This window comes from Protopterus annectens, chromosome 16.part0 (assembly GCF_019279795.1).
Source record: "Protopterus annectens isolate FY-2018-M chromosome 16.part0, PAN1.0, whole genome shotgun sequence".
NCBI lineage: Eukaryota > Metazoa > Chordata > Ceratodontiformes > Protopteridae > Protopterus > Protopterus annectens.
In genome coordinates this window covers 16,553,176-16,579,435 of record NC_056750.1, presented here as the reverse complement: position 1 = coordinate 16,579,435, position 26,260 = coordinate 16,553,176, and the positions used below count along the sequence as shown (strand labels likewise).

The 26,260-nt window shown below is 44.9% G+C and overlaps 1 protein-coding gene across 2 annotated transcripts in view; it reads left to right on the top strand.

Annotated features, from left to right (window-relative positions):
• Positions 1–26,260, top strand: part of LOC122791001 (hamartin-like) — a 1,885,581-nt gene that overhangs the window by 409,463 nt on the left and 1,449,858 nt on the right. For both annotated transcript variants that reach the window (XM_044058745.1, XM_044058744.1), the window contains exon 5: positions 12,041–12,156. In XM_044058745.1, the coding sequence (XP_043914680.1) occupies positions 12,041–12,156 (116 nt within the window). The remainder of the gene's footprint in view (positions 1–12,040; positions 12,157–26,260) is intronic.

Genomic DNA, 26,260 nt, shown 5'->3' with positions numbered 1-26,260 from the left:
ACCTAACTGAGATGCTGGACAAAGGCCCATCTTTCTCATCAATTAAAATCCATGCCTCTGCCATTTCAGCTCATTACAATACAGAACCTCCAATTTTTTCACATCCTCTACTACGACAGTACCTTAGAGGGGCAAAAAATATAAGACCCCCAAGGAGAGCACCAGTACCAACTTGGGATCTAAATTTTTGTTTTGGAAAAACTCTCACTGCCTCCTTTTGAACCAGCCAGCACAGCTGATCTAAAATTCTTATCCTGGAAAACTGCTCTGCTCCTAGCAATAACTTCAGCAAGAAGAGTCTCAGAGTTACAGGCATTAATGGCCGTGGAACCTTTCATCATTTTTCATCAAGACAGGGTTTCTCTTAGGACAAACCCGACATTCATGCCAAAAGTGGTCTGCAAAGTGGCCTTGAACCAAACCATTCATTTACCAATCTTTTTCCTAAATCCCCAGAATAAAGGGGAAAGACTTCTGCACGCTTTGGATATACACAGATAGCTACGATTCTACTTGGACAAAACAAAAGCTTTCAGAAAAACTGAGCAACTGTTTGTAGCTTATGCTGCAGGATCACAAGGAAAGCCCATTACAAAGCATACATTTTCAAAATGGATAGGACACTGCATCCGCTTCTGTTATGCACAACATGGCAAATAAGTGTCTAAGGGCATTAGGCCACATTCTACCAGAGCAGCAGCCACTTCAGCAGCTTTTCTCAGAGGAGTACCAACCAAAGACATTTTAGAAGCTGCAACCTGGAGCTCAGTGCACACTTTCACCAAGCACTACCACTTACCCCTCTACTCCAGATCCAGAGCAGGCTTTGCCACTGCAGTTCTGCAGGGCCTGGTAGCCTCTCCAACTACTATTTAGACCCAGCCGCCCAACCTCAGCTTTGGGATTCTACCAAAGTGTAATGACTGCAACAGTGAAACATGATGAACATAGTACAGTTGTGTACCTACCATAAATGTAGATGTTCGAGTGTATTCACTGTTGCAGTCCAGGTTACCCACCCTCCATCCCCCTTTTCATTGCTGGGACTTTTCTATACATCCCAATTCTATACAACCTATGTGGTGTATTTGCTTGTAGATAAAGGAAATGTTTATAATAATATATGCTTGTTTTTTGGCATAGTTTTATCTTTTCAGCCTTCCTATCTGGGGGCACCTGACATCTGGGGCAAGAAAAACTGAAGAAAATGGCATTGGTTGCATCTTTTATACCCCTGGCGCACTGACGTCAGGGAAGAGGCGACAGCAACCGACGCCGGACCAAGACTTTGGAACTCGGGCCGACTGAGGGTCCGTCAGACGGCAGGATAACCCAAGTGTAATGACTGCAACAGTGAATACACTCGAACATCTACATTTATGGTAAGTGCACAACTGTACTTTTGTGTTGATATACTCCATCAATGTTTTGTTTGTTTTAACCAGTTCTGTGTGCAGCTGGTTTATACTCTCCTCTAGGTTACTGTAAGTCATGTCTGTAACTTTTACTTGCTTCTTGCTGAACAACTGCAGTACTCCTCTCAGTCTGTGCTTCTTTCTCACCTTTTGTAGTGTATTTTCCTCCAGGTCCTTTATATTTCTTTTTTCCTGGCATCCAGGCAGTGCACTTACTAGCCAGTTACTCAAATTTACCCAAAAATCTAGGTCCACTGGCCTTCTTTGCCAAGTTTCTGTTTTCAGACTGGGAGAGCCATAATTAAGCTGTTACTCAATGTGCAGCCATCTTGAAAATCCACACAGAGCTGATTGTGAACTGAAAATGGCCAGTGATGCCAGAGGTATTTATGATTTCCTTCTTAAGTGGTGCTAAGAAGTTACAAAACACCACTCGTTGTTCACAATAGATTTATAGTGATACCACCCATTCTGATCCCTATGAAATATTAGCCAATAAATTTAGTGCAAACTTCACATCACCCACCATCATGATTGCCCTCCCCAGTTTCTCAGCCTCTAACTGTCAAGGTCACCATGGAATAGTCTTAGCAGCCCTTTCTAAAACAAGGATCATCACATCCATGGGCTCTGTTAATATACCAGGAAACATAATTAGTACCAGAGTTAAGGATCTGAGCTGTTAGAAGGCTGCTTCCTGTAGCACATCGTTTGATTCATTCAGCCTCCATTTGCTTATTGTGTGACTCTAGTAAGCGGCTTAATCCAAAGCTACTCCATAACACTTGGGAATTGAGCTAGGTTCCTCAGTGGCTTCTTGGATCACAAGCTTAACTACCTGTGTGCCTAAGTATGGTTTACTGGAACCCACATTAAACCGTTTAACTTGTTTTTAAGTAACAGTAAGCAGCAAGCAACATCTGTGAAACCTGGAGAGCAGCCATCGTGTTGCCTTCTATATGGCAGGTCCAGCCATAGACCCCGGTAATTACAGACCTATTAGTCCCACTGACCTTTTTGTAAAGCCATGGAACTATCGCTTCTGACCTCATAATTCTAGATATAAATAATCTTTTAGCTTTAGATTTGTAAAAGGAAGGTCATGCTTTCTTAATCTTGTAAACTCGCAATGTATACCTGGATCTGGACAAATCATTTTATACTTATTTCTCATGTGCAGGTATCATTGACACATTGCTGAATCTAAACAATAATCCATATATAGTAAGGTGGGTAGCGGACTGATTGTCAGACATAACACGTTAGAGTTACCGATGCCACCTTGGTAAGTAAAAAGTGGCACTTCCTCAGACTCAGTGCTGTGTTTACTATTTGGCATTTATGTTTGTAACCTACAAGCTCAACATTCTAAGTCTCTGTCTAACAAAATTGCCTGAAAACTGTAAACTAAGATTTGTTATGTAAACATCCTGTAACACAAAGGTACTCTAGATTGGGCTACATATGCAATGCCTCTCAGTTGTCTGCTGTTTGCTGGAAGATATTGAAGTTCATTTTAAAACAACAAGGTGCAGTAAAATTCCAAGTAGCTCCTTTAGGTCATGATTTGCTTACAGCAGTTTGTCTTGCCAGCCATCATTGGCCTGTACCTTTCTACCTGTGTGACATCAGACATGATGATATTACTAGAATGATGACAGCAACAGATAAGTGATTCCAAGCCCAAGTCTACAAAGTTAGCAATGACTGACAAAAACTGCAGTGTAAGCCAAAAACAAACAGGAGGCCAGCCCAGAATCCAGAAGCAAAGGCAGTGTCATGGTTGTAGTGAAGCTGAGTTTCTAATTTCCCTGATGTGGGCTTGCTGATGTAATGGTGACAGGAACAAGAAGAAAAGCAGAGGGAGCTGGAAAGTTGAGTGAATAAGAGCTAAGCATGCAATATGAGTGGAACCTGGCCGGACATTCAGGTGCTCACTGTGGTCTCCAGCCTACCCGCAAATACTACCATGGCGCACAGCAGACCTCAGCTTTTGACATCTGTGTTGTAGGGAGAATCCCCGTGTTAAGTGACTGCTGAGGCCCCATCGGATGTCAAGGTCAGACAATCACATCATCGGGTCACTCCATTAAGACAGACACCCAAACTGAAATGAACCACTTCCTTTTCATTGTCACTGCGTGCATCACCTGCTCAGATCGAAGCACAAGACCTAAAAACAGCAGGCATTTAAAGCCTTAATGAAATATAGAGCCCTCTGCAGAGAAGTAGCTTTTCAGGAAGAAGAAGTTTCCTCTGCTCTGAGGATGATGAGGAATTGTCTTACTCTGGTCACTTGCCACCACAAACTTACGGACTTTTCCTTTGAGGATACCCTGCATAGAATGAAGGAGGCTTTGAGCTGGGAAAGTAAGCAGTTGTCACAGGCTGTGACCCACTGCGGGGAACTGCTAACATCTCTTTCATCCTGACCACTGGCTGTTCCTTGTGTATACATTCTGCTAGATGATGTCTTAGACATTCCTTTCCACTCTGATTCTCTGCCCCCTGCTCCTAGGAAGGTTTTACAGCGTCTTTGTATCTCACAAGCACCTTTACAAAAACCCAAATGCTGACCCTTCTGCATTCTCCACTGAATCCACAAAAGGTGTACCTAAGGGATCAGCAAGACATCCCTTACCTAATGACAGGGAAGGTAGGTTATTAAATTTTGGGAGGAAAGCTTATACCTCTTCCACCCTGGCCACGAGAGCTCTGGTTTGATAGTTCTGTACACTAACGTACCTTGAATCTCTTTAGCACAAAATTCTACCCAAGATGGACTTTATTGCAGGTAGAACCTTACCTTAGGAAATCCAGGACAGTCAGAAAAGCTTTACAAATCTTCAGTCATGCTCTAAAATTTGGCTCTTGCAGAGCAGCTGCAGCTGCCATAGGTTTTGTTATTCACCGACATGCATGGCTCAGGGCCTTGCCCCTGTCAGATTAGATAACGGCTGAAGTACTCGGTACTCCATTAGACAAGGAATTTGTTTTTGATCCTTCACCTGATCAAGTTTTTGAGAATCTGGATAAAAAAAGAAAAGCAAATTAAAACTGTGACAGAATAGTTCCTGACTCTGACCTCAAGATATAGTAGGAATTATCCTTCTATGCCATGGCCTTTTCCATCTAGACAAGACAAGGGGAGGCTTCCCTATGGTAAAAGACCAAGATAATCAAGGAGATGTCAACCCAGAGCAGTCACACAGAGCAGGGAGCTCCAAAGAGCCCACCCAGTACAAAGAACTGTGACCGTATTATACTCCAGCCTCCGCTCCAAGCCCTTACAAGAAGATCCTCCTCCTTCGTAAACCAGTGGAAAACCATCACCAGGGGCCAGTGGGTCCTCAGCGTCATACAGATGGAGTACTTTATCCAGTTCAGAAAAATACCACCCTTGTTGGACATTCCAAAACCAGCAAAAGAGTAACTATTACACCAAGGATCCATCCAGCCTGTTTCTCCAGGACAAGAGAGAAAATGCTTCTACTTAAGGATGTTTCTAGTTCCAAGAAAAGAGGGCACCTGGAGGCCCATGTTGGACCTCTCAGAGCTAAACAAGTTTAAAAAACATCTCAAAATTCAAAATGCTTACATTGCATAAACAGCTGCTCATGATCTTCCAAGAGATCTGCATGGTCACTGTAGACCTAAAAGACTTTTAACACCATATCCCCGTAGCAGACAGCCACAGAAAGTGCCCATGATTTGTAGCAACATGTTTCCATTTCCAATTCTGTGCTTTACCATTTGGGCTATCTAACAGTCCCACCATTTTCATAAAATGTCCAGCTCTGTAATAGCATATTGTAGAACTCTAAGGGTTCATATTTTCCTCCTTTTTAGACAACTGTCTCATTCAGGAGATCCACATCAGAGCTCCAAGGCACCTTGCAGATCAGCGCAGGCTGCTTTCAGAAGGTAGGTCTGACTCTCACTTTACATTTTAAAACTCTTCCTCAAATAAGGATTCTCTTTCTGTGAGTCCTCATAGATTAGGTTCAACAGAAAGTCTTCCTTCCTCAAGACAAGATTGCTTTTTTGATGGGTTATCTGACCAGTCTACTACCAAAGAAGCTCATCACTGCAAGAGAATTCCAGAGGATACAGGGGTACGTGGCGTCCTGTATTCTCATGATCCTACCTGCAGGGTTACACACGAGAAAACTTCAGTGGTTTCTGAAAAATGCTTGAGAACAGCATTCCTAACCATTGAAAACCCTACTACCTTTCCTTCCATGCCTAGGGTTGCCACCTTTTCAAATGGCCAAAGTGGGACATTTTCGGGACACACATAAGATTTTACAGGCCGACACGTACCCACGGTCAGTACAAAGGATAGAACTTAACTTTTTTTCCTAAATAAAAGCTTATTCTTGTAGCAGTTTAGTTGCTTATTATGTTTCTTGTAACATTTAGGTATTTTAGATGCAGAAATAACTATTTTGTGCAACTACTACATCAAATATGGGACATAATTATGTCCTACAATCTCAGGACATTTGCCCTTTTTAATATTTTTGTCAGGACACAACTGCCCAAAGAGGGACTGTCCCTCTCAAAGTGGGAGAGGCGATAACCCTATCCATGCCTGAAAAAGGAACTCTTATAGTGGAAGGATGCAATACAGAGGAATCCGGGGTGAATTCCTCTCTACCTGAAGCAGACAAGACTGTCACAGACAGTTCAGACATAGCTTAGGAGGCCCACTTAAGTGTCCTGAAAGTGTGGGATATTTGGCTTCCTCTGCTGAGAAGGTTGCACATAAATTAGGAGGTGCTGCTAGTGGTTTACCTGGTCATAAAAGCTTTTCAACAGAAGTTAAGCCCAGGGACTCTTCAAATCTGGACAGACAGCACTAAAGTGATGCGATACAGTTAAGGAGGAACTCTGTCTTACCAACTGTGCAGCCTTTCCAGGAAAATTTGAATACTGGCTTACAAAATAGGGTTATTCCTCATAGCTTTTTATATTCCAGGAAAAAAACCCTGGCAGATTCTCTAATCCGAGACCTTCTAGATACCAAAGAATGGATGCTGAAGGAGAGAGGCCTTCTTGGACCTAATCGTTTAGTGGGGGTTCCCTTCAATAGACCTGTTTGCCTCAAACCAGAAAAAACAACTACAGAAGTTCTGCTCCAGAACACAACAGACAGGAGCTTGAAAAATTGGTGCCTTCTCCTTCACATGGACAAACTGGTTCTTGTAAGCATTCCTGGCCTTACCCCTAATCCCCAGGGTACTGACAGAAAATTAGAGCAAACAGACCTAGCATAATCCTAATGGCCCTCTTCTGACCAAGACAACACTTGTTCTCCCTCCTCCTGACACTCAGCGAGGGGAGATTCTGCAACCTGCCACAGGAAGTAGATCTCAGCCAAGTTGAGAGGTCACTCTTCCACTCCCCCCTCAGCCACTCTCAGGTTAACAGCCAGCAGGACTGGGTTTTGGCACCAAGGAATGCCTCCTATCCCAAGAAATGCATGTTATCCCAAGGACATGCTTTCTGTTGTAAGGGATGCAAGGAAGCCCAATACCAGGAAATCAAACCTGGCAAAATGGAAAAGATTTTCCACCTGGTGTCACAGCAAAGGCACTAACTCTTCTCAGGCAGACATGAATGCAGTCTTGCAGTACCTGTCCTGCCCCTTTGTAGGCAAAGGCTTTTTTTATTTCAGCAGTAAGGTACATGCATCTGCCATATCAACTTGCCTGCACTGTATCCTACCCATCTTCTCCCACCATGTTTTCTAAAAGAGGTGCTTCACTTGAGACCACCCAGAAGGAGCTGTCTTCCAGCATGAGATCTAAATTAAGTGTTAAAAAAAACTAACGTTACTCCCCCCCCAACCTGCTGTCACTGTCTGTCTAAAAATGCTCACCTGGAAGACCATTTTTCTTATAGCTGTTACGTCAGCTAGGAGAATTTCTGAGTTACAGGCCTTCATGTGTAAAGAACCTTTCACTGTCTTCAACAGGTATAGAGTCACACTTAGGACAAACCTATCTTTTATGCCTAAGGAGTATCCGAACTTACTTTAAACCAGGATATCCACTTACCAGTCTTCTTCCCAAATCCATCAAACACAAGTCCTCCACTCCCTAGATTTGCAAAAGGCAGATCAGGTACTGTGCATACAGGACAAAAACACTAATGGAGCAAAGCAATTACTGGTGACTTTTGCAGGGAGTAAACGGGACAAACCTGTCTCCAAACAAACCATTTCAAAAGTGGATAGCTAACTGCATTAAATTCTGCTCCTCACACCATGGAAAAGATCTACCTGGGCATATTAAAGCCCACTCCACCAGGCATGGGTTAATTACCACTGCTTTCCTAAAAGGAGTTCCTACCCAGGCCATCCTAGAGGCAGCCACATGGAACTCTGTACACACCTTTACAAAACACTATAAATCTATGCAGTGTATCCAGAACTAGAGCAGGTTTTGCTACTGCCATCCTGTGGAATCTGACTGACCCATCACTAAGCTTTTAGCTTTGAGAGTTAGTACTGCATTACTGACTGTGGCCGTGAATCAGCTTGTCCATACCCCCACCAGGGGCAGCAATATCCTGGACCTGGTCATTACCATTAGGGGTAACCGATGTTCTAACCAGAGGTCATCTCCTCGCTGGTCAGGTCCACAAGCTAATCACCCTAGACATCAATATCCCACCCCCACCCCCCATTAAGGAAATCACCATAAACAACTTCTCCAAAGCCAACTTCATGGTTCTTGAGACAAAAGTGGCAAGCTTCACGACACCCATACAGACAGAAAATAGAGGTACGACTGCTGAATCCTATACAGATGCATTGTATAAGCACATACATGAGTGCATGGATCATGCCATCCCCAACAGAACCAAGAAGCTATCCTCCAAAAAAGGAAGCCAATCTGGTGGTCCCCTGCCATAAACAAACCCTACAACAGAAGGAAGAAGTTGTTGCAAAAAAGGGTAAAATCCCCTGCTTACAGGAACTCCCTGGTCAGCCTCAGTAAGAAGCTGAGATCCCTCATAAAATCCTCCAAAGCTAGTTAAGAAAATAAAATTGCCACTGATTCTAAAGACAACCGCAAAGCATTCTACAGCTATGTCAAGAATCTCAATGGCAACACTCAGATCTGCTCTGAGTTACAGCACAATGGCACTAAATATACAGAACCAACTGATATTGCTAACATCCTGGCAGATAGGTTCACTGCAAACATCATCCCCCCTCACCCCCCTAAGGGCCCATCACTATACCGGAAGAATGCAAAGCCGCTGTAATCATGGCTGCACAAGTAAAGACCGCACTCTCCAAAGCCAAGAACAGAGCATCCATGGGACCTGACAACATCCCAGTCTTCGTTCTGCACGAACTATAGAATGAACTGGCACCCCACCTAATTACCATGTTCAATCATAGCCTCACTTTAGACTTTGTGCCTACTGAATGGCGCACAGCGACTGTTATCTCACTCCACAAAGGGGGCTCCACCATGGACCCCGGGAACTACTGCCTCATTAGCCCGACAAACCTGGTCTGCAAGGGTGTGGAACATATCATCTTGGACTTTATAAACAAGGACATAGGTAACCTCCAAACTCTGGACGCCACTCAGTTTGGGTTTGTAAAAGGTAGGTCATGTCTCCTATACCCGATTGACTTCTTTGAAGCAGTCACCAGAGCCGTGGATGAGGGTAAGGTGGTGCACACAGCCTATCTTGACCTTGCCAATGCTTTCAACACCATCCCCCACTCCAGAATTATAGATAAACTCACTAGACTGGGCATAAATCCCTATGTCACAAGATGGGTGGTCAAATGGCTCACTGACAGAACCCACACAGTGAAAGTAGCAGACTCCAGACCAGTGACAAGTGGAGTACCACAGGGCTTAGTCCTTGGTTCTCCCCTGTTTGGCATCTACTTTTCAGAAGTCCAGGCTAATACAGCAGGTCTTTGGCTAACGAAGTTCACAGACGACTGCAAACTAGGTGGCATAATAGAATCGCCTGATGATGTGGACATTCTACAAAGAGGCCTCACTGAGACTGATGCTTGTTGTCAGTCATGGCCTTAAGCTCAATGCCAAGAAGTGCATTGTCATCCCCTTTGGGAAAAACACACCTGGCACACCTCATCACAAAGGGGTTTACCTCCAGAAAAAAGAGGTCATTCTTCCTCTGTACGCATCCCGCAACAGACTCATTGTAGAGCACAACACCCCATTTGGCATGGACCTCACAAGATGTCTACAGCAACTAGAAAGACCAAAGAAATACCTCACTAAGAGGATTACCAGACTCAAACAGATGCCATACGCAGACCATCTCAAAACACTCCAGCTCTGCTCCATCACTTATCGCCTACTCAGAGGCGACCTCTGCCTAACATATAAAGCCATGTCAAACCCAGACCTGTTGGAAATGCTACACTTAAAGAAACCCCAGTCCCTCCGAGCCACATGCTTCAGGGACTTAAACCTTTCCACCACAATAAACAGAACATGCTGGAGGGATAGATTCTTGTCCCATAGCCTTCCCATGCTCTGGAACAGACTACCCATTCATGTCAAGCAAAGCTTCTCATTAGCCCTCTTTAAGAAAAATCTCGGCAGTTGGATGGGAAATAGGAAATTCACCCCGGGGATCACTTCTATGGCTCTGCTAGACAGGGTCTCTGGAGAATAACTTCCTTGGGTGGCGAAAGCTAGGGAACTTTTTTGGCTAAGCTTATATAGGCCCCATGGCCAATAGCCTAGTACCTACCTATGAACCTAAGTATAGTACAGTTGGTCCCACTTACAGTAATTGTAGATGTTTGAGTAGATCAGTGTTGCATTACATACTCCCACCCTCCAACCCGTCCCTCTCTGCTGACCACTTGTCTCCTCCTTGCAGGGTGCAAGGAGTAGAGGAGCTTTTTCTTGCAGATAGTTCTCTTATCTCTATCATCCCCTCTCTGCCTCCTATGTGTTTTTCTCTCCTTCTCACTTAAATCCAGGCAACTGAGGTTGTGCTGTCCTCTGACTTCACATTGCTCATTCACTGCTTATAAAGGCCTAAAGATGGCACAGACAGATGCCCTTTTATACCCAGACATCCAGACATCAGTTGTCAGACATCCATTGGCTGGGGCAATGTAAAGACTGTGGAAATCAGGCCAGTTGTAGGCTTCTGCATGGCAGGAAGACCCCAAACATCAGTACTGTAACACTGATGTACTCTGACCTCTACAGTTATGGTAAGTGGGACACAACTGTGCTCTCCTTATACTTAGCAGTAAAACTTGAGTATAAACAAAAAGAACAAAATCCCTTGCACCATTTATTTATTTATTATTTATTTCTAGTTTGATTACCGGGGAAGTCCTCTGGGCCCTAAAGGACCCGTTTTCAGTGGAGGCCCGGGAAGAAAAGCTCCAGGAAACATAATACAGTACAGATATAATCGATACAGAGATACAAAGTATAAGACTTAGAGAGATTCATTGTAAAGGACAGTTTTCAAAGTTTGTACAGAGTCACACACACATTACAAAGTCTCTATAGAGTCACACATAGTTAAACAAAATAGCTTATGGTTGTTCAAAGGGTAATAAAGATACATTAATGCAAACTTTCTAATAATTTAATCACTTTAAGGCCATTAAATGTTAAAAGCCATCTTGTTTCTATTTTCCTAAAAAAACTGAGGCACGAATCAGTTTGTTGAACTCCAAGAAGGCCCAGTACCGGGACACTAGGAGGTTAATAAAAGGTTCTTTTTGAACCGTTTGGTCTTAGTTATTCATTATTCATTGCATTCACTCCCCTTTTCACTAGGAGGTTAATAAAAGGTTCTTTTTGAACCGTTTGGTCTTAGTTATTCATTATTCATTGCATTCACTCCCCTTTTCACTAGGAGGTTAATAAAAGGTTCTTTTTGAACCGTTTGGTCTTAGTTATTCATTATTCATTGCATTCACTCCCCTTTTCACTAGGAGGTTAATAAAAGGTTCTTTTTGAACCGTTTGGTCTTCGTTATTCATTATTCATTGCATTCACTCCCCTTTTCACTAGGAGGTTAATAAAAGGTTCTTTTTGAACCGTTTGGTCTTCGTTATTCATTCATTGCATTCACTCCCCTTTTCACTAGGAGGTTAATAAAAGGTTCTTTTTGAACCGTTTGGTCTTAGTTATTCATTCATTGCATTCACTCCCCTTTTGCACTTGCCTAGTGAGTGCGAATGCGAGAGTCCCAAGTGTCTGTGTGCACAGGATGTTGTAATGGTCAGAGACCCCTCTTGCTCCTCAAACCTTCATGGACTTAAAGAAGACTTTTTCATGTTTATTGCTTCATGTTGTGTATGCTGACTGAATCTGCAGGGACAGTTTTAAGCATAACTTTAAAATGCTTCTGTAAACATGAAGTGTTTTTTGTAGTTTGAAATTTTTTTTCATAGTGAAAAAGAAAAGCACTTTCCAACAAGTTTTGCAGACTCTGTGATTTCACTTCATTTTGAACTGCTGTGAATGTTTGTCCTGGGTTGACAGTATCACATTGAGCAAGTTCTTTTGTTTATTGCAGAAGAAAAGTAGATATACAAACATGCTAGGTCATTCATTGTTCATCTGTTTTTCTTTCGTCAGGGAGTATTTCTTCCACCCCATTCTCGACTCCTAAGGTGCCTGTAACACAATTCTCGGGACCTCAGTCTTTGCGCAAGAGTCCTCATACCTCCCAACCACTAGCAGAATCTCAGCAGGTAACCTGTGTGGGTGTATGTTGACATTTCTCTACGCTGATTTAAATATTCCTTATTTTTGTTATGGTCTGCTTACTGATTAAGAATGAGTATGCTTTGTCTTCTAACACCAGTACAATAATTTGAAAACATTTAACTTTCTTTCTTTTTTTTTTTTTTTATCATCAAAGAGAAAGGGGTAATTAAGTGCCAACAGAGTGAATATAAGTGAGTAGAAAAAAGGTGGTGAATATGGGCTTCTGAATTATATGGCTTTGCTTAATATTAACAGTTAAAAAGAATAAAAGGTACATTTAACTCTCCTGGTAGAAGGGCACAAAGTAAAAGAGGTCAGTCCTAATCATTTCACAAAGGAAATGGTCTGGGAAGAACTGCAGAAACTAAGCAGTGCAGATACTTCTCAAGGAGCTTGTTCCAACACCTAGTAGTCTCACTGACATTTTCAACAACTGCTCTTGAGGTGAGGGTAATGTTTCTGAAGACTGTTAAAAGCAGATGCTCTCTTCCTGCACAATAAGAGTGGCAGAAGCGGGTTGTGAACTGGGTAATCTGAAGTAGGAACTTCATCTGTCAGCAACCTTTGGGATACGGATCTGATCTCGGATCCGAGCCGGCAACTTTTACCGCAGCATAGATCCGAGCTCCTAGCTCCTCCCTTTACCCATAATCCCCTGCCAACCCTAACTGACCTCAGATCTAGTTTGCCGCGCTTCAAGCCAACAAGCTGGATTTTGAGCTCCTGGCAATTTGGAAGGTTTTTTGTGAGAAAAATCTTAGAATTTTTGTACTTTCTTGTGTGATTGTGTGAGTTTGTGTAGGTTCCCTCTTAAATATCTATTTTTGTTAAAAAAATTTTCCTCCCTACCCTCGCTGGTCCGTAGTGTGTGTTTGTGGTGTGTTAGGGGCCTAGTGAGTGTGGTTTTCGTTCAATATGTCGGAGGCCCCTAAAGCCATATTTTCAAAATGTACCGAGTGTGGCCATAAGCTCTCACCGGCGGATGGCCACACCCGGTGTGTTAGGTGCCTTGGGGTTGAACATCTGTCTTCGGGATGCACGATTTGTGCAGCGTTCAACCCCAGGGCACTTAAAGACCGGAGATCGAAGCTGATTCTGGCGGGCCTTTTGCCCCCGGACTCGACTCGACCTCTGGTTCTTCGGTGGCTGCTACCCAGTCCTTGGTAGCGGCCACCCCTGCCTCCCTTCCTCCGATCGGGACTCAACCTCCCGTTTTGGCTCCGGAGGATAGGGAGGCCGGAAAAACCAAAAGGAAGGAGAAGCACCATAAGCGTCGGGCCGAGGACTCTTCTTCGGCCCCGCCCGCCAAGCGGGCTTCTCCATCCAGGGTTTCTGGATTGCCTCCTCCTCGGCTCCGGTCCCCTTGTTTTTCACCGGGACCTGGGAAGGAGGCAACCCGGTCCCCGTCGAGGTCATCGAGGCGTCACTCTAGGTCTGCCTTGGTGGCCTCGTCGAGGTCTACATTTAGTATGTCAGATGCAGACATGGACCGGATGATGAGGAGGTTCATCCAGGCCCAGCTGCAGATGGGAGTGCTCTTGCCTCCCCCCCCCTTCCAGGGTGCTCAACCCCTTTTTTTGCCCCAATCTCTCCTTCTCCATCCCGCTTCCCGGGTTCGGAGCACTCGGAGCCGAGCCACGTCGGATCTGGGGGTGTGTCGGAGCCGACAGTACTAGTTACTTCGGCTCCGACTGGTCCCTCGAGTTTGTCGGATCCGACCTCTCTGAGTGGGCGGAGCTTCGGATCCGAGGGACTTTGTGTGACTTCGGCTCCGTCCCGGTCGGAGCACACGGGTCCTTCGGATCCGAGGGTCTCAGCCCCGGATCCGGTCCCCGCTTCGGATCCGAGTGGGAGCCGACTCTCGGAGCCTATTGAGAGTAGCTCCCCCTCGGCTTTCGCGGTGGTGGAGAGGGCACTGTTGAGTGTATCCGGACCCCCGGTCCTGGCTTCGGCTCCTCCCTGCACTCCCTCTCAGCTGGTCCGGGCTCCCATCACCCGGCCTTCGGGACAGCCTGCTTCAACATCTCTGGGTGTTCCTGCGGAACGTGATATTGTTGGTGAGTCTTCCTCGGACAGCCCCCCCAAAGAGGTCCCTCACAAAGCCAAGTGTTAGAGGAGGCACATGGACTCCCCTGAGTCCCTTACCGAAGATACGGACTTAGATGAAGGGGAAGGCTCCCCAAGGTCACCCCCCGAGGATGTCTCCTTTGGAGACATCATGGAGATGCTCAGGATTAGGGGGGGTGGTCTGCCCCCAAGGCTTCCTCCGATGAGTCCGTATTCCTAGAGGCGTTCGAAGCAGGGACATCTACCTCTTGAGTGTCCCCTCCCCCCGACCCCCTGGTGGACCTTATTGCCACCAGGGCTTGGAAGGAGACGGACACTGTGGAGCCAATCCCCAAGCACCCGGATAGGATCCTGAGTCCCCCTGCTGAGAAGAACCCACTGGAGCAGAGGTCCCCCTGTGGATGCCATGTTGGTGGCGGCGGCCACCAAGAGAGAGCTGGCTCAGGAGAGCTCTGCGGTCCACCCTCCGAGTAAGGACTTTTGAGCGATGGACCGCCTGGGGAAGCGGGTCTTTAGTTCAGCAACCTTCTCCATGAGAGCGCTGAACTATATGGCACACGTCATTCGGATGCAGCGGGATCTAATAAAAGAATACGCTGCATCCCCCCCAGAGTCCATGTCGGAAGGAGACAAGCATCTGTACTCCTCCCGAATGTCTACTCTACGCTCAGTTTCTAACACCTCTATGCGGCTCTTGTCACATGCCACTGAAGGAGCCGCTAGAGCCGGCGGAGCCGGCCTGGTAATCAGGCGTCAGGCCTGGCTCCGACACTGTGACTTCTCGGAACCCTTTAAGGCATCATTCGCGAATGCCCCCTTTGATGGTTCTGCACTTTTTGGCAAAACCGTTCGCGACACCTTAGTTCAGAGCGAGAAAGACGGGAAGACATTGTCTGCCGTCGGAGTCCACTTCTCTGCTCCCCAGAGGTCCTTTTCTAAGAACCAAAAGGGTCAGAAGAAGATGTGGTTCCGAAAATCGCATCAGTCCCAGTCTGCTCCGGACAACCAGTCCTCTCGTGGCAGAGGAGGACAGGGAGGACGCCGCCCAAGAGGCAGAGGGGGGTCCCACAAACTTTGGGTCCAGAGAACCCTTCTCTGAGAGGTCCACACAGAACCCCTGAGGGGTTGCCAGGCTGCTCCACTCTGGAGGCAGTCGGGGGGCGTCTTTCGAAGCACCTAGCAATGTGGGAGTCCATAACAACAGATCGCTGGGTGCTTCGCATCATATCCAGAGGTTACCAAATTCCCTTTTTTGTAACCCCCAAAATCAGAAGCCTCCCCGACATACTACCCAATCAGAGGGAGGCAGCTGCTACAGAAATTCAGCAGCTTTTACAAAAAAGAGCCATCCAACCCGTCCCCCCAGATCAGTTCGGATCGGGGCTTTACTCCAGGTTCTTTCTGGTGCCAAAAAAGACGGGGGACTTAAGACCCATTCTCGATCTCTCTCTCCTGAACTTGGCAGTACCCAAAGAAAAGTTCCGAATGGTCACCTAACAATCTATTCTCCCCCTATTACGGGAGAACGATTGGATGTGCTCGATAGACCTCAAGGATGCGTACTACCACATCCTAGTGGACAGACGCTCCAGGAGGTTCCTCCGCTTCCGGCTGGGAGCCAGTCATTTTCAGTTCAGGGCCCTTCCCTTCGGTCTCACCTCATCCCCCAGGGTGTTCACCAAAGTCCTGGCGGTCATAGCGGCCCACCTGAGGCTTCAGGGAATTCAGGTCTTTCCGTACCTGGACGACTGGCTCCTCATCGCCCCAACAAGGCATCTGCTCTGTTCAGGCAGGGATTACTTCCTCGACCTTGCTCCACGTCTAGGGTTAACTATCAACATGACCAAATCTTCTCTAGTCCCCTCACAGGTGATAGATTTTATAGGGGCCAGATTGGATTCCAGGATAATGCTTGCCTTCTTAACTCCCGATCGGCTTCAGAACCTGAGGTTGCATGTCAAGGCCATTCTCATTCTTCCTGCTCCACCTACGGAATTGATCCTGAGGGCTCTAGGGTCCATGGCGGCAGCTATTCCTCTACTACCCCTAGCCCGCCTAAATATGAGGGTACTGCAATGGACCCTCCAAGTACAATGGTCCCTGTCTCGCAATCCCCTGTCCCATCCTATTCCCCTAAGCAGGGCTTGCAGAACATCGCTCATGTGGTGGCTCAGGTCCCTGAGTCTCCACACGGGACGACCATTTTCGATGCCTTCCCCCATCACCACAGTGACCACGGACGCCTCTCGCCTGGGGTGGGGGGGCACTATTCAGGCAGAACGGTCCAAGGCACGTGGAACGACACAGAGACCTCCTTGCATAATCAATGTCCTAGAGATGCGGGCGGTGCTTTTGACGTTGCAGGCACTTCACAGCCTTCTACCGATTGGGACAATTGCAGTACAAACGGACAACATGTCAGTTGTCTGGTACATCAACAAACAGGGGGGAACCAGATCTTATCCCCTTTGTCGCGAGGCCATGAGAGTGTGGGAATGGGCGATTTCCACCAACCGCTTTCTTATTGCAACGCACATTCCGGGACGGTCCAACATCCTAGCAGACAGGCTCAGTCGTTCGATCCTGACTCCGTACGAATGGTCTCTCAATCCTCTAGTAGCGAAGCAAATATTTGCCCTATGGGGGCTACCCTGTTGCGATCTTTTTGCCTCTCCTTCAAATACCAAATGCAACAGTTACTTCGCTCTAATTCCCCCTCAGGGGGAGTCCCCGAGAGACTCTCTAGTACATGCTTGGCCTCCCGGTCTCCTTTATGCTTATCCTCCGTTGCCCATGATGCTGAAACTCCTACAGAAAGCCAGTCAGCTGGGGAGCAAAATGATCCTCATTGCCCCATTCTGGCCTCATCAAACATGGTTCCCGTACCTGTGGTCTCACCTAATTCATCCACCATGGATTCTGGATCCACTCCCGGATCTCATTACCCACCCTCTAGGTCTCCAGGCCCCCAACCTGGACAAACTCAAGCTGACTGCTTGGTTGCTCCAGTTCCACTCCTGATTAGGACTCCCGGAATCTCCTCACCAGTCAAAGCCATCCTAGTAGCAGCACATAAACCTTCCACCAGAAGAGTCTACTGAAGCAAGTGGAAACGTTTCTCAATCTGGGCGGAACACCATCACTTGGATCCTTTCACAGTGCCTCTCACGTCGGTTTTGGAGTTTTTAACTACCCTTTTTCATCAAGGGGCTAGCTGCTCTACAGTCAAGGTACAACTGGCAGCGATTTTGCATCATCATGTAGGGCATGAATCAGGCCCTCTGATGACTGCTAAGCTTTGTAAAGCTTTCCTCAAGGGTACTTTCCTTCTCAGACCTCCAGTCAGGGAGGTAGTACCCCCATGGGATTTGTCTTTGGTTCTCCAAGCCTTGACTAGCCCCCCTTTCGAGCCGGCGGCCACAGTTGATCTTAAATATCTCTCTTGGAAAACGGCCTTCTTAGTGGCTATTACTTCAGCTAAAAGGGTCTCTGAACTTCAGGCTCTGTGTCAAACCGCCGTATTTATCCTTCCATCCAGATAGAGTTTACCTCAGGATCAATCCGTCCTTTCTGCCTAAGGTGTCTTCAGAAGCTAATATTAATCAATCCATTAATCTTCCCGTGTTCTTTCCCCATTACCAGAACAAAGGAGAATATAAACTGCATTCCTTGGACGTGCACAGACAATTACGTTTTTATACTCATCGAACTGCTGGTTATAGGCAATCTGATCAGTTGTTTGTCTCCTTTGCCAAAACAAGTTTAGGCAAGTCAATTTCTAAAGTTACACTAGCACGGTGGATAGCTAATTGTATCCTCTTAGAATACCAGAGTTCGGCAAGGCCTGCACCTCAAGGGGTTCGAGCTCATTCTACTAGGGCCGTCGCTGCTTCGGCGGCTTTTAAATCTAGGGTCCCCTTAGATGATATTTGTTCCGCAGCCACTTGGGCCTCATCTCATACCTTTATCAGCCATTACAAACTGGATGTTGTCTCCAGAGGTAGGGCGTCCTTTGGCTCTGCAGTGCTCCGGAATGTTCTTCCATAAAGGCCACCCAGGATTCAGGTAGCTGGGGACTCTGTCCCAAAGGTTGCTGACAAATGAAGTTCCTACTTCAGATTTAGAAGTTATGTACTCACCATAATGTTCCATCTGAGTAGGTATCTTCATTTGTCTGCAACCATCCCCCCTCCTTCCCCCTGACCTTTAGGATCTATCGTGGATTAGCCCGTTCCGGGGCACTTTTACATTGCTTATATCGGGCAAACTTGATCTGAGGTCATTTAGGGTTGGCAGGGGATTATGGGTAAAGAGAGGAGCTAGGAGCTCGGATCTATGCTGTGGTAAAAGTTGCCGGCTCGGATCCGAGATCGGATCCATATCCCAAAGGTTGCAGACAAATGAAGATACCTACTCAGATGGAACGTTATGGTGAGTACATAACTTCTAATTTTCTCTGGTTGATCTCTTTTGTAGGGGAAAGTCACGGCATCACTCTTGAAGGAAATAATTTGTTGAATACCTGGAAACCAGCTGGTGGCAGCACTTGCTGCACCATGGAGCCACAAGAAATGCATGCCTGGATACCCTAATCATGTTTTTTGACTGGATAACCAGGATATCAGTTCATAAAGGGACCATGGTTGTTATCAACCTATCAGAGAGTTTGACAGTGTAACATCAAGTGGGTCAGTGAAAAAACAGATTAGAATTGGCCTTAGGACCTGTAGTGTAGACAAAACATTATGCTGTGCACTGGGGCAATGCACGATAGTTAATAGAATCTGCTCAGATAAAAGGATTAGAGAACTGTGAGGAGCAGCAGGCTTTATTAGATGTTCCAGTCCTTGATATGACCATTTGTGATGGTTTTGTGCTTGTGGTATGTTTTTATCAGTTGGAATTTGGTATTTTCTTACCAGAATCCATACTTCGAGGATGTCCTTGAATTTTGATTGTTGCACATCTGCCCCCCCCCCCCCCCCCCCCCATGGCCTGCCACTTACCAGCCTCCTCCTGACAAGTCAGCCTATTCATTCACCCTTTACCAGAGACAGACTGCCCTGCCCACCCAAACGGACCCTCTTCTTTTGTTCCTCTGGTCACCTGCTCTTTGAACTCTGGTCACATGGGCATATAGACAGGACCTTCTACATGACTGCAGTAGGCATACTATTGTATGTTTGATGTCAAACACCAACTACACAAGCATGTTCATCCCAGGAAACCAGTCAGACTTTTTTCCCAATTAACGCAGTTTGAATGTTAATCCATTGTGTCATCTGTGAAGTCCTGCTTTTATGTGCCTAAATCACGTCAGCGTAAATATTCCTTAGTTGCTAAATTACTAGGTCTCAGACAAGGCCCCACACGGTTACTGCCTGGTACTGTCTGTGATAAAGAAGGATGCTAACTGCTGATAGAAGTGACAAAGGTTCATCCTGGATATTCACAGTCCAAGGTCAAATAATTTATTGGCCCTCTTTGTCGTGATGGTAACTTTTCATATAGAAAAATGAGTGTAAAGACCCTTCTTGAAGCTTCTCTGGTGTATTTACCATAAGAACAAACCCCAGAGGCCAGGCCTGGTTTAAACGAACTAAAAAAAAAAATTCTAGTTTTCAGTCAGCCTTCCATTCCATTCAAATGATTTGTTCAGCCTCATTTAGACATTGTTCAAATTAAAAACAGTCTTTAGCTTAAATTGAGGACTTTGGTGGAGGGTGTGAACCTCAGCTTCCATTAAAAGGAGGGGGGGGTTCATCCTAAGGTGCTTTCATTGCCTTATCTGCCATCCTGATCTTGGAGCTCCTTTAGGCAACCTACTTTTGGCCCCAGGTATTTGGAGCCACCAGGAACTATCCTGTGTGCCTAGACCCAGCAAGTTGCAATTGAGAAGGGGCTTCCTGGTTATCCTGTCCTGCAGCTGTTGCCTTTAGACCAACTTATTTGATTTGAGGGAGCTGAAGCTGTACATGTCAGATCGTACCATTAGGGAATTTGGGCTAAAGCTTACAGAAGGCCCTGTCATGGTAATTCTCCTCTCGCATGTCCTTCATCTGGTGTGTACTCCATTATTGGTTCCAGCTCTGCTAACACCAGAGGCTGGTCTTTTTCGCACTTGTCTGTGTGTAATGAGGGTCAAGGTTGTTCCATACCTCTTGGATCTTATTTGAAATCAGAGAGTTTCAAGGTCTTTGTTTTTGAGACAGACAGATGGGTAAAGAGGCCACCAGTCTTTCCCTTCAACTCCAGATAATCCTTGCTTTGGAGATGCTCCCAGACTGATAAGGATCCCTTTGCTCCTATTCAGTCCTCCTGAATTATATTACTGTGTTCAGGAGCCTTGACTCATCCAGTCTTTTATCAGGAATATCATCAGCATAGCTTGGAGGTACCCAAATTCTGTTCCATTGGTTTTGAAAAAGGCTGATATTCTTTGATTGGCATTGTCAGAGATGGCCCATTGTTGACTGTTTATTATTTCTTCATTCCGACAAGTTTCTGAGAGGTGACATCATTTTGCCATCTTGTCACTAGATAGGTATCTCCAAAGGGTCTATTCCTCTTACTTTATTTTGTTGAGGCTAAGAGCAGTTGTCTGTCCATATGCTAGGTACATCAGGTTCAGAAGGCTTTGGAAAAGCTGGCAGGTCTTCCTGAGTTTGGAGACAAGAAAGACCTTTATAGGTGCTTGTTAGCATTTTCTCTGCAGTGTCATGTTCTACTGTAGTTTTTTATTGTGCATTACTTTGGCAGGGACCAGTGTCTTGGGTGTGTGCCTGCATTGGGCAGAGTGATGGAGGCTGTCCTTTCTCGTGGAGGAGATCAGAAACAGGATCCTGCATGCCTACTTTCCAGGAGGTAGGCTGTTTGGTCAGTCTGCCCATCACCTTTTTGGGGATGTGTTGAACAGAAGGCAGGCCCTTATCTCTGCGGAAGGTCTCCTTGAGTTCTTACAACTTCCTTTGCTAGGTTAGGTCAGCCCTAGAAAAGAAAGAAACCTTCTCACCTTTTCAACATGGTGCTATGTTGCTTCCACTCACATAGGTTAAATTGGTCAGGGTATTCTGTGGACAGTACAGTGGTGCAGATGTTGTTTTGTCGCCTCACAGCAAGAGGTTCTCTAGTTCGATTCTTGGCTGGAGTGCCTTCTGTGCAGCGTGTGCAGGTTCACCCTGCGTTTATATGGATTTCCTGTGGTTGCTCTGGTTTCCTCCCACATTGCAAAGACATGCGTTTGGAATGTTTCTCCCCAGGCCTCCGCTGAAAATTGTCTTAGTTCCAAGTCGGACTTTCCCGATAAACAAATGTTAAATAAGGAATATATAAATTCACATGATGTGCTGAGAGCATTGTTGATTATATTGTTGGGATGCCTGTGAAGGAGATGGAATTTCTTTGTTCAACCAGCTTGGAGAACTGTCACAGTTGGGTATCTTGTTCGGAATATGGTTACCTTTGGGAATGACCATAGAAAAACACAGTTGGCCAGCAGCGATAGCAGTCAAGCATACAGCCAAAAGCAGACAGTAAATAAACAGACTTTACCAACCTATGAACCTATTTATTTTGATATAAAAATAACAGACCGGTTTCGGCAAAATTATGCCTTCTTCAGTGTTGGACAAACAGACACACAGAATACAATTAAATATACAAATCTATACTTTAAGCTAACCAATGAGCACACTGGTATGCTACTGATGCTCATGAATAATGCATGAAAATTATAAGAAAACAGAATGCAAGAGACCAAGGCTACTATTCCTCCCAAATAAACAGAAAGACATTGTTGGACTACAAGATCCCCTCTGGAGATTCCCGGACATCCACTATCAGATTTATCACAACATATGGCAGGAATTATTATGTCATTAGGGATATCATAAATAGACATTGGAACATCCTATTGGCTAATGAACAATTCAGATCAGTTCTGGGGGAGGAATGTCAATTCTCATATAGGAAAGGAAAAACATTGGGTTCCTTATTATCTCATTATAAACACATAGGTAGTGGGGGAGCAATTTACAAACAACTTACAATAACAGGACATGAACTGTTGGGTACCTTTCCGTGTGGCCATTGCGGCTCTTGTAAACAGATCACCAAGTCCAAGCATTTTTCCAGCCGTAATACCAGTAAGGTTTTTGATTGTAAAATCTTTGGTAATTGTAGTAGTGACTAGGTTGTCTATTTGGCCTCATGCCATTGTGGGGCATTTTATGTTGGCTAGACCTCTAAGCCACTCAGGACACGTATAAATGAACATCGAAGTGACATTAAAATTAAAAAGGAAACAAATGCTTTATACCGACATGTTTTAAAACATCAACAAGCACAGTTTATGCTTATGATCATAGACAGAATAGTTGGTGATCGTAGTAATACACAAGGGTGGCACGGTATATTGAATCACAAGGAGAAATATTGTATAATTAGTTTGGGTGCACTTTTTCCACCTGGACTCAATGATCACCTATAACCACAATTTTATGGAGAATGATATTTATTCATTTCTCACATTAATCATTATTGGTGTCAGGTATAGTATAGTTTCATTTTCTAATACGATTCAATATTTTTGTTATTGATTGGACATTCATGTTTGTATATCATACCACATTTATTATGAGTAATAATATATGTTAGTTGTTTTAGTTAACAACCATATACTTTACAGTAGGGAAGTGGGTCCTTACTGGTTGGATTTATTATATGTGGGTAAAATATTGATATCTCATGTATGCACATGTAGTGTATTTATGTATTATTATTATATTTATGGTTCTATATATACCTTCATCATTTAATAAATATTGTTCTTATTATGGGTTTAACATACACTATAATGATATGTTTGTAATATCTTATTATATGTCAGAATAGTAGCCTTGGTCTCTTGCATTCTGTTTTCTTATATTTTTCATGCATTATTCATGAGCATCAGTAGCATACCAGTGTGCTCATTGGTTAGCTTAAAGTATAAATTTGTATATTTAATTGTATTCTGTGTGTCTTTTGTCCAACACTGAAGAAGGCATAATTTTGCCGAAACCGGTCTGTTATTTTTATATCAAAATAAAGTCTGTTTATTTACTATCTGCTTTTGGCTGTATGCTTGACTGCTATCTCTGCTGGCCAACTGTGTTTTTCTATGGTATTTCCCGGCCGTGCATCACCCATGTGCACAGCAATTGGTTTTACCTTTGGGAATGACACAGAGCTTTTCAGGTTCTCCATATCAGCAAAGCACTTAGGGTAGGCTAGTACTACACTGCTTGCTGGGACTGTGTAAGCCTTTCCGAGTTCAGCAGCAGGGCCAGTAGGGCTTATTTTCTAGTTGATGTTCTTAGTGTTTCACTGTTGCAGTCATTACATTTGGGTAATCTGCTGGCAGGTTGCTGTCAGTCGGCCTGATTAACAAAGTCTTGGGTCCTGCGTCAGTTGCTGTCCCTTCTTCCATGACGTCAGGTCATCAGGGGTATAAAACATGCAGCCAACGCCATTACATTAGTCTTTCTTGCCGCGCTGTGCCCGAAGCAGAAGCATTTCGCAAGTGCTGGTTGGCTGACTACTGAAATTTTCGTTTTTGAGTTTCAGATCCGAAGTCTTCAACTAAAAAGCTAAGTACCCCATTGGGGAAACTTTTTCTTGCTCCTTACCGATGTCAGTAAAAGTTAATAATTGCATTACTTGTGGGAAGCAAATAGCTCATAAGGATTTCCATTTGTACTGTATTCCTTGCCTAGGCCCTGACCACGACGTACCTTGCTGTCGGTTCTGTGCCTTATTTAATCAGCGCACTATTAAATGTCGGTACATTTTTGCTTCTAAATATTTTGGCTCATGCTTTAATTATCCAGAAATGTCGTCGGTTAGCAATCCGACTACCAGAATACCTAAAAAAATGCAAAGAAAAAGAGAGACAGACCGTTGAGGTCCAAAACTGCCAACGTCGCTCCTCCTAAGCCGTTCTCTGGTACTCAGTGAGGTGCTTTCACAGCTCCTGATACCTGCTAATTCTGATTCACAGGCCTCTACTGAGACCCATTCGGAGTCCGGTATGCCATGAGATGCTTCTATAATGGAACCTGCGGATGTCTCTACCTTGGATTGGTCCGGAGCCACTGTGCAGGCACTTGCTTCTGAGAGTGTTTTCAGGCCTACAGATTTGTATATTAGACCGACGCCATCTTCAAAACTAAGGACAGAATCCCGAACTATGTCTAAAAAACAGACGCCTAGGCCACATGTACAGGCCCCTATGCCTAAGAAACAAATGATCAAAATGGCTGAAGATTTAATTACTCTGATTAGGAGTAGTCAACCCCCCCCACCCCCCTTCTAAGAGGCCTAGGCAAGATATTGACTATGAATCTTCTGAACAGGATTCTATTTTTTCTGATTCTTATAATGAACAGGAATTTGTCTATACCTACTTATTAGGACTCTGTTGCAGAAGATTCCATTTCCTTCTGCTTCTCCCCCTGAGGATTTTTCTTTTGGGGAAACTTTACATACCTTAAGGGGACATTTCCACTGGGAAAGTCAGGATTTTTCTGAATCTAAAAAGAGACTTAGGGATTTTCTTCTTCTTCCTCAGCATAGGCCTTTGGCTATACCTACTGTCCTAGACATTGTTGATGATGTTTTCTCAGAATCTTGTATGGCTCCCGATTCTCTGCCTGCGGCTCCTTGTAAGCCAGACAGATACTACAGGGTTCCTGACTCCCACAAATTCCTTTTCAAAAATCCTGTTGCAGATCCTGAAATCATTTCACAGGGTGCCAAGGGCATTAAGGCTTCTACTGCTAAAAATCCTACCCCTTCTGATAGAGATTCCAGGTCGCTGGATAGATGGGGTAAGAAGGTTTACACTTCTGCAACCTTGGCAGTCAGGGCTTTAAACTGTCAATTTCATATGCTAAAATATCAACAGCATATCATGGGACTGCTTAAACAGAAAATGATGTTAATTTCTGACTGTGTGGAAAATAAGGATTTACAGGATCTGTTGCATTCAGCTGAACAAGTTGGAAAACATACTTTGCAATGCGGTTTTGATTCTTTGGAGGCCTCGTGCAAGGCTGCTGTAACTGGGTCTGTGCTAAGAAGGCATGCTTGGCTCAAAGAGCAAACTCTGCCTGATCATGTTAAAGCAAAATTGTTGGATGCTCCTTTACAACAGGATCGTCTCTTTGGTAATAAGGCTGAAAAAGTTCTAATAAAGATGGAAGATAAAGCTAAATCTATGCAAACTGTGAAAGATTTCTTACAAGTGCAACCTCCAAGATTTAGTAGGCACTGGCCTACTAAGAACTGGTCCTTTCTAGTTCCTTCGAGAGCCACTCAAGTCAAACCCAGACATTCCAAAGGCACCAGGTTTCAGTCCTAAGGGACTTTCAGAACAAAACAATGGGGTGCCTCCTCTTCCAAATCTGGAAACAAGACACCTCCCTATGGTAAGCAGTCTCAATGACTTCCCTTTACACTTACCAAGCACTTACCTTTTAGCCGCCCCTTTGGGGGTAAAACTGGCTCTTCATGCAAGAAACTGGCAACTTATAACCCAGGTCAAATGGGTTTTAAATATAGTATCCCAGGGATACAGATTTCATTTCCATATATTGCCAATTCCAAACAGATGGCCAGACCTGCCCCCAAATCAGTGGGCAGAGGTCCAGAAACAAGTACTTTCCCTCATGAGCATGGGGGCTATTCAACTAGTACCAGAAGAGGAAAAGGGACAAGGTTTCTATTCTAGACCTTTCCTGGTACCCAGAAAAGACAAATCATGGCGTCCAATTCTGGACTTATCTACTCTAAACACCTTTCTGGGCTTCCCAAAATTCAAGATGCTGACTCTTCAACAGTTAATTCCTGTGCTAGGCAAAGATGCCTGGTTGGCAACTCTAGATTTAAAAGAGGCATACCCAGTCAGGGAATCTTGCAGAAGATATCTCTGCTTTAAAGCAGGCTACTTGCATTACCAGTTCTCTGCACTGCCCTTTGGCT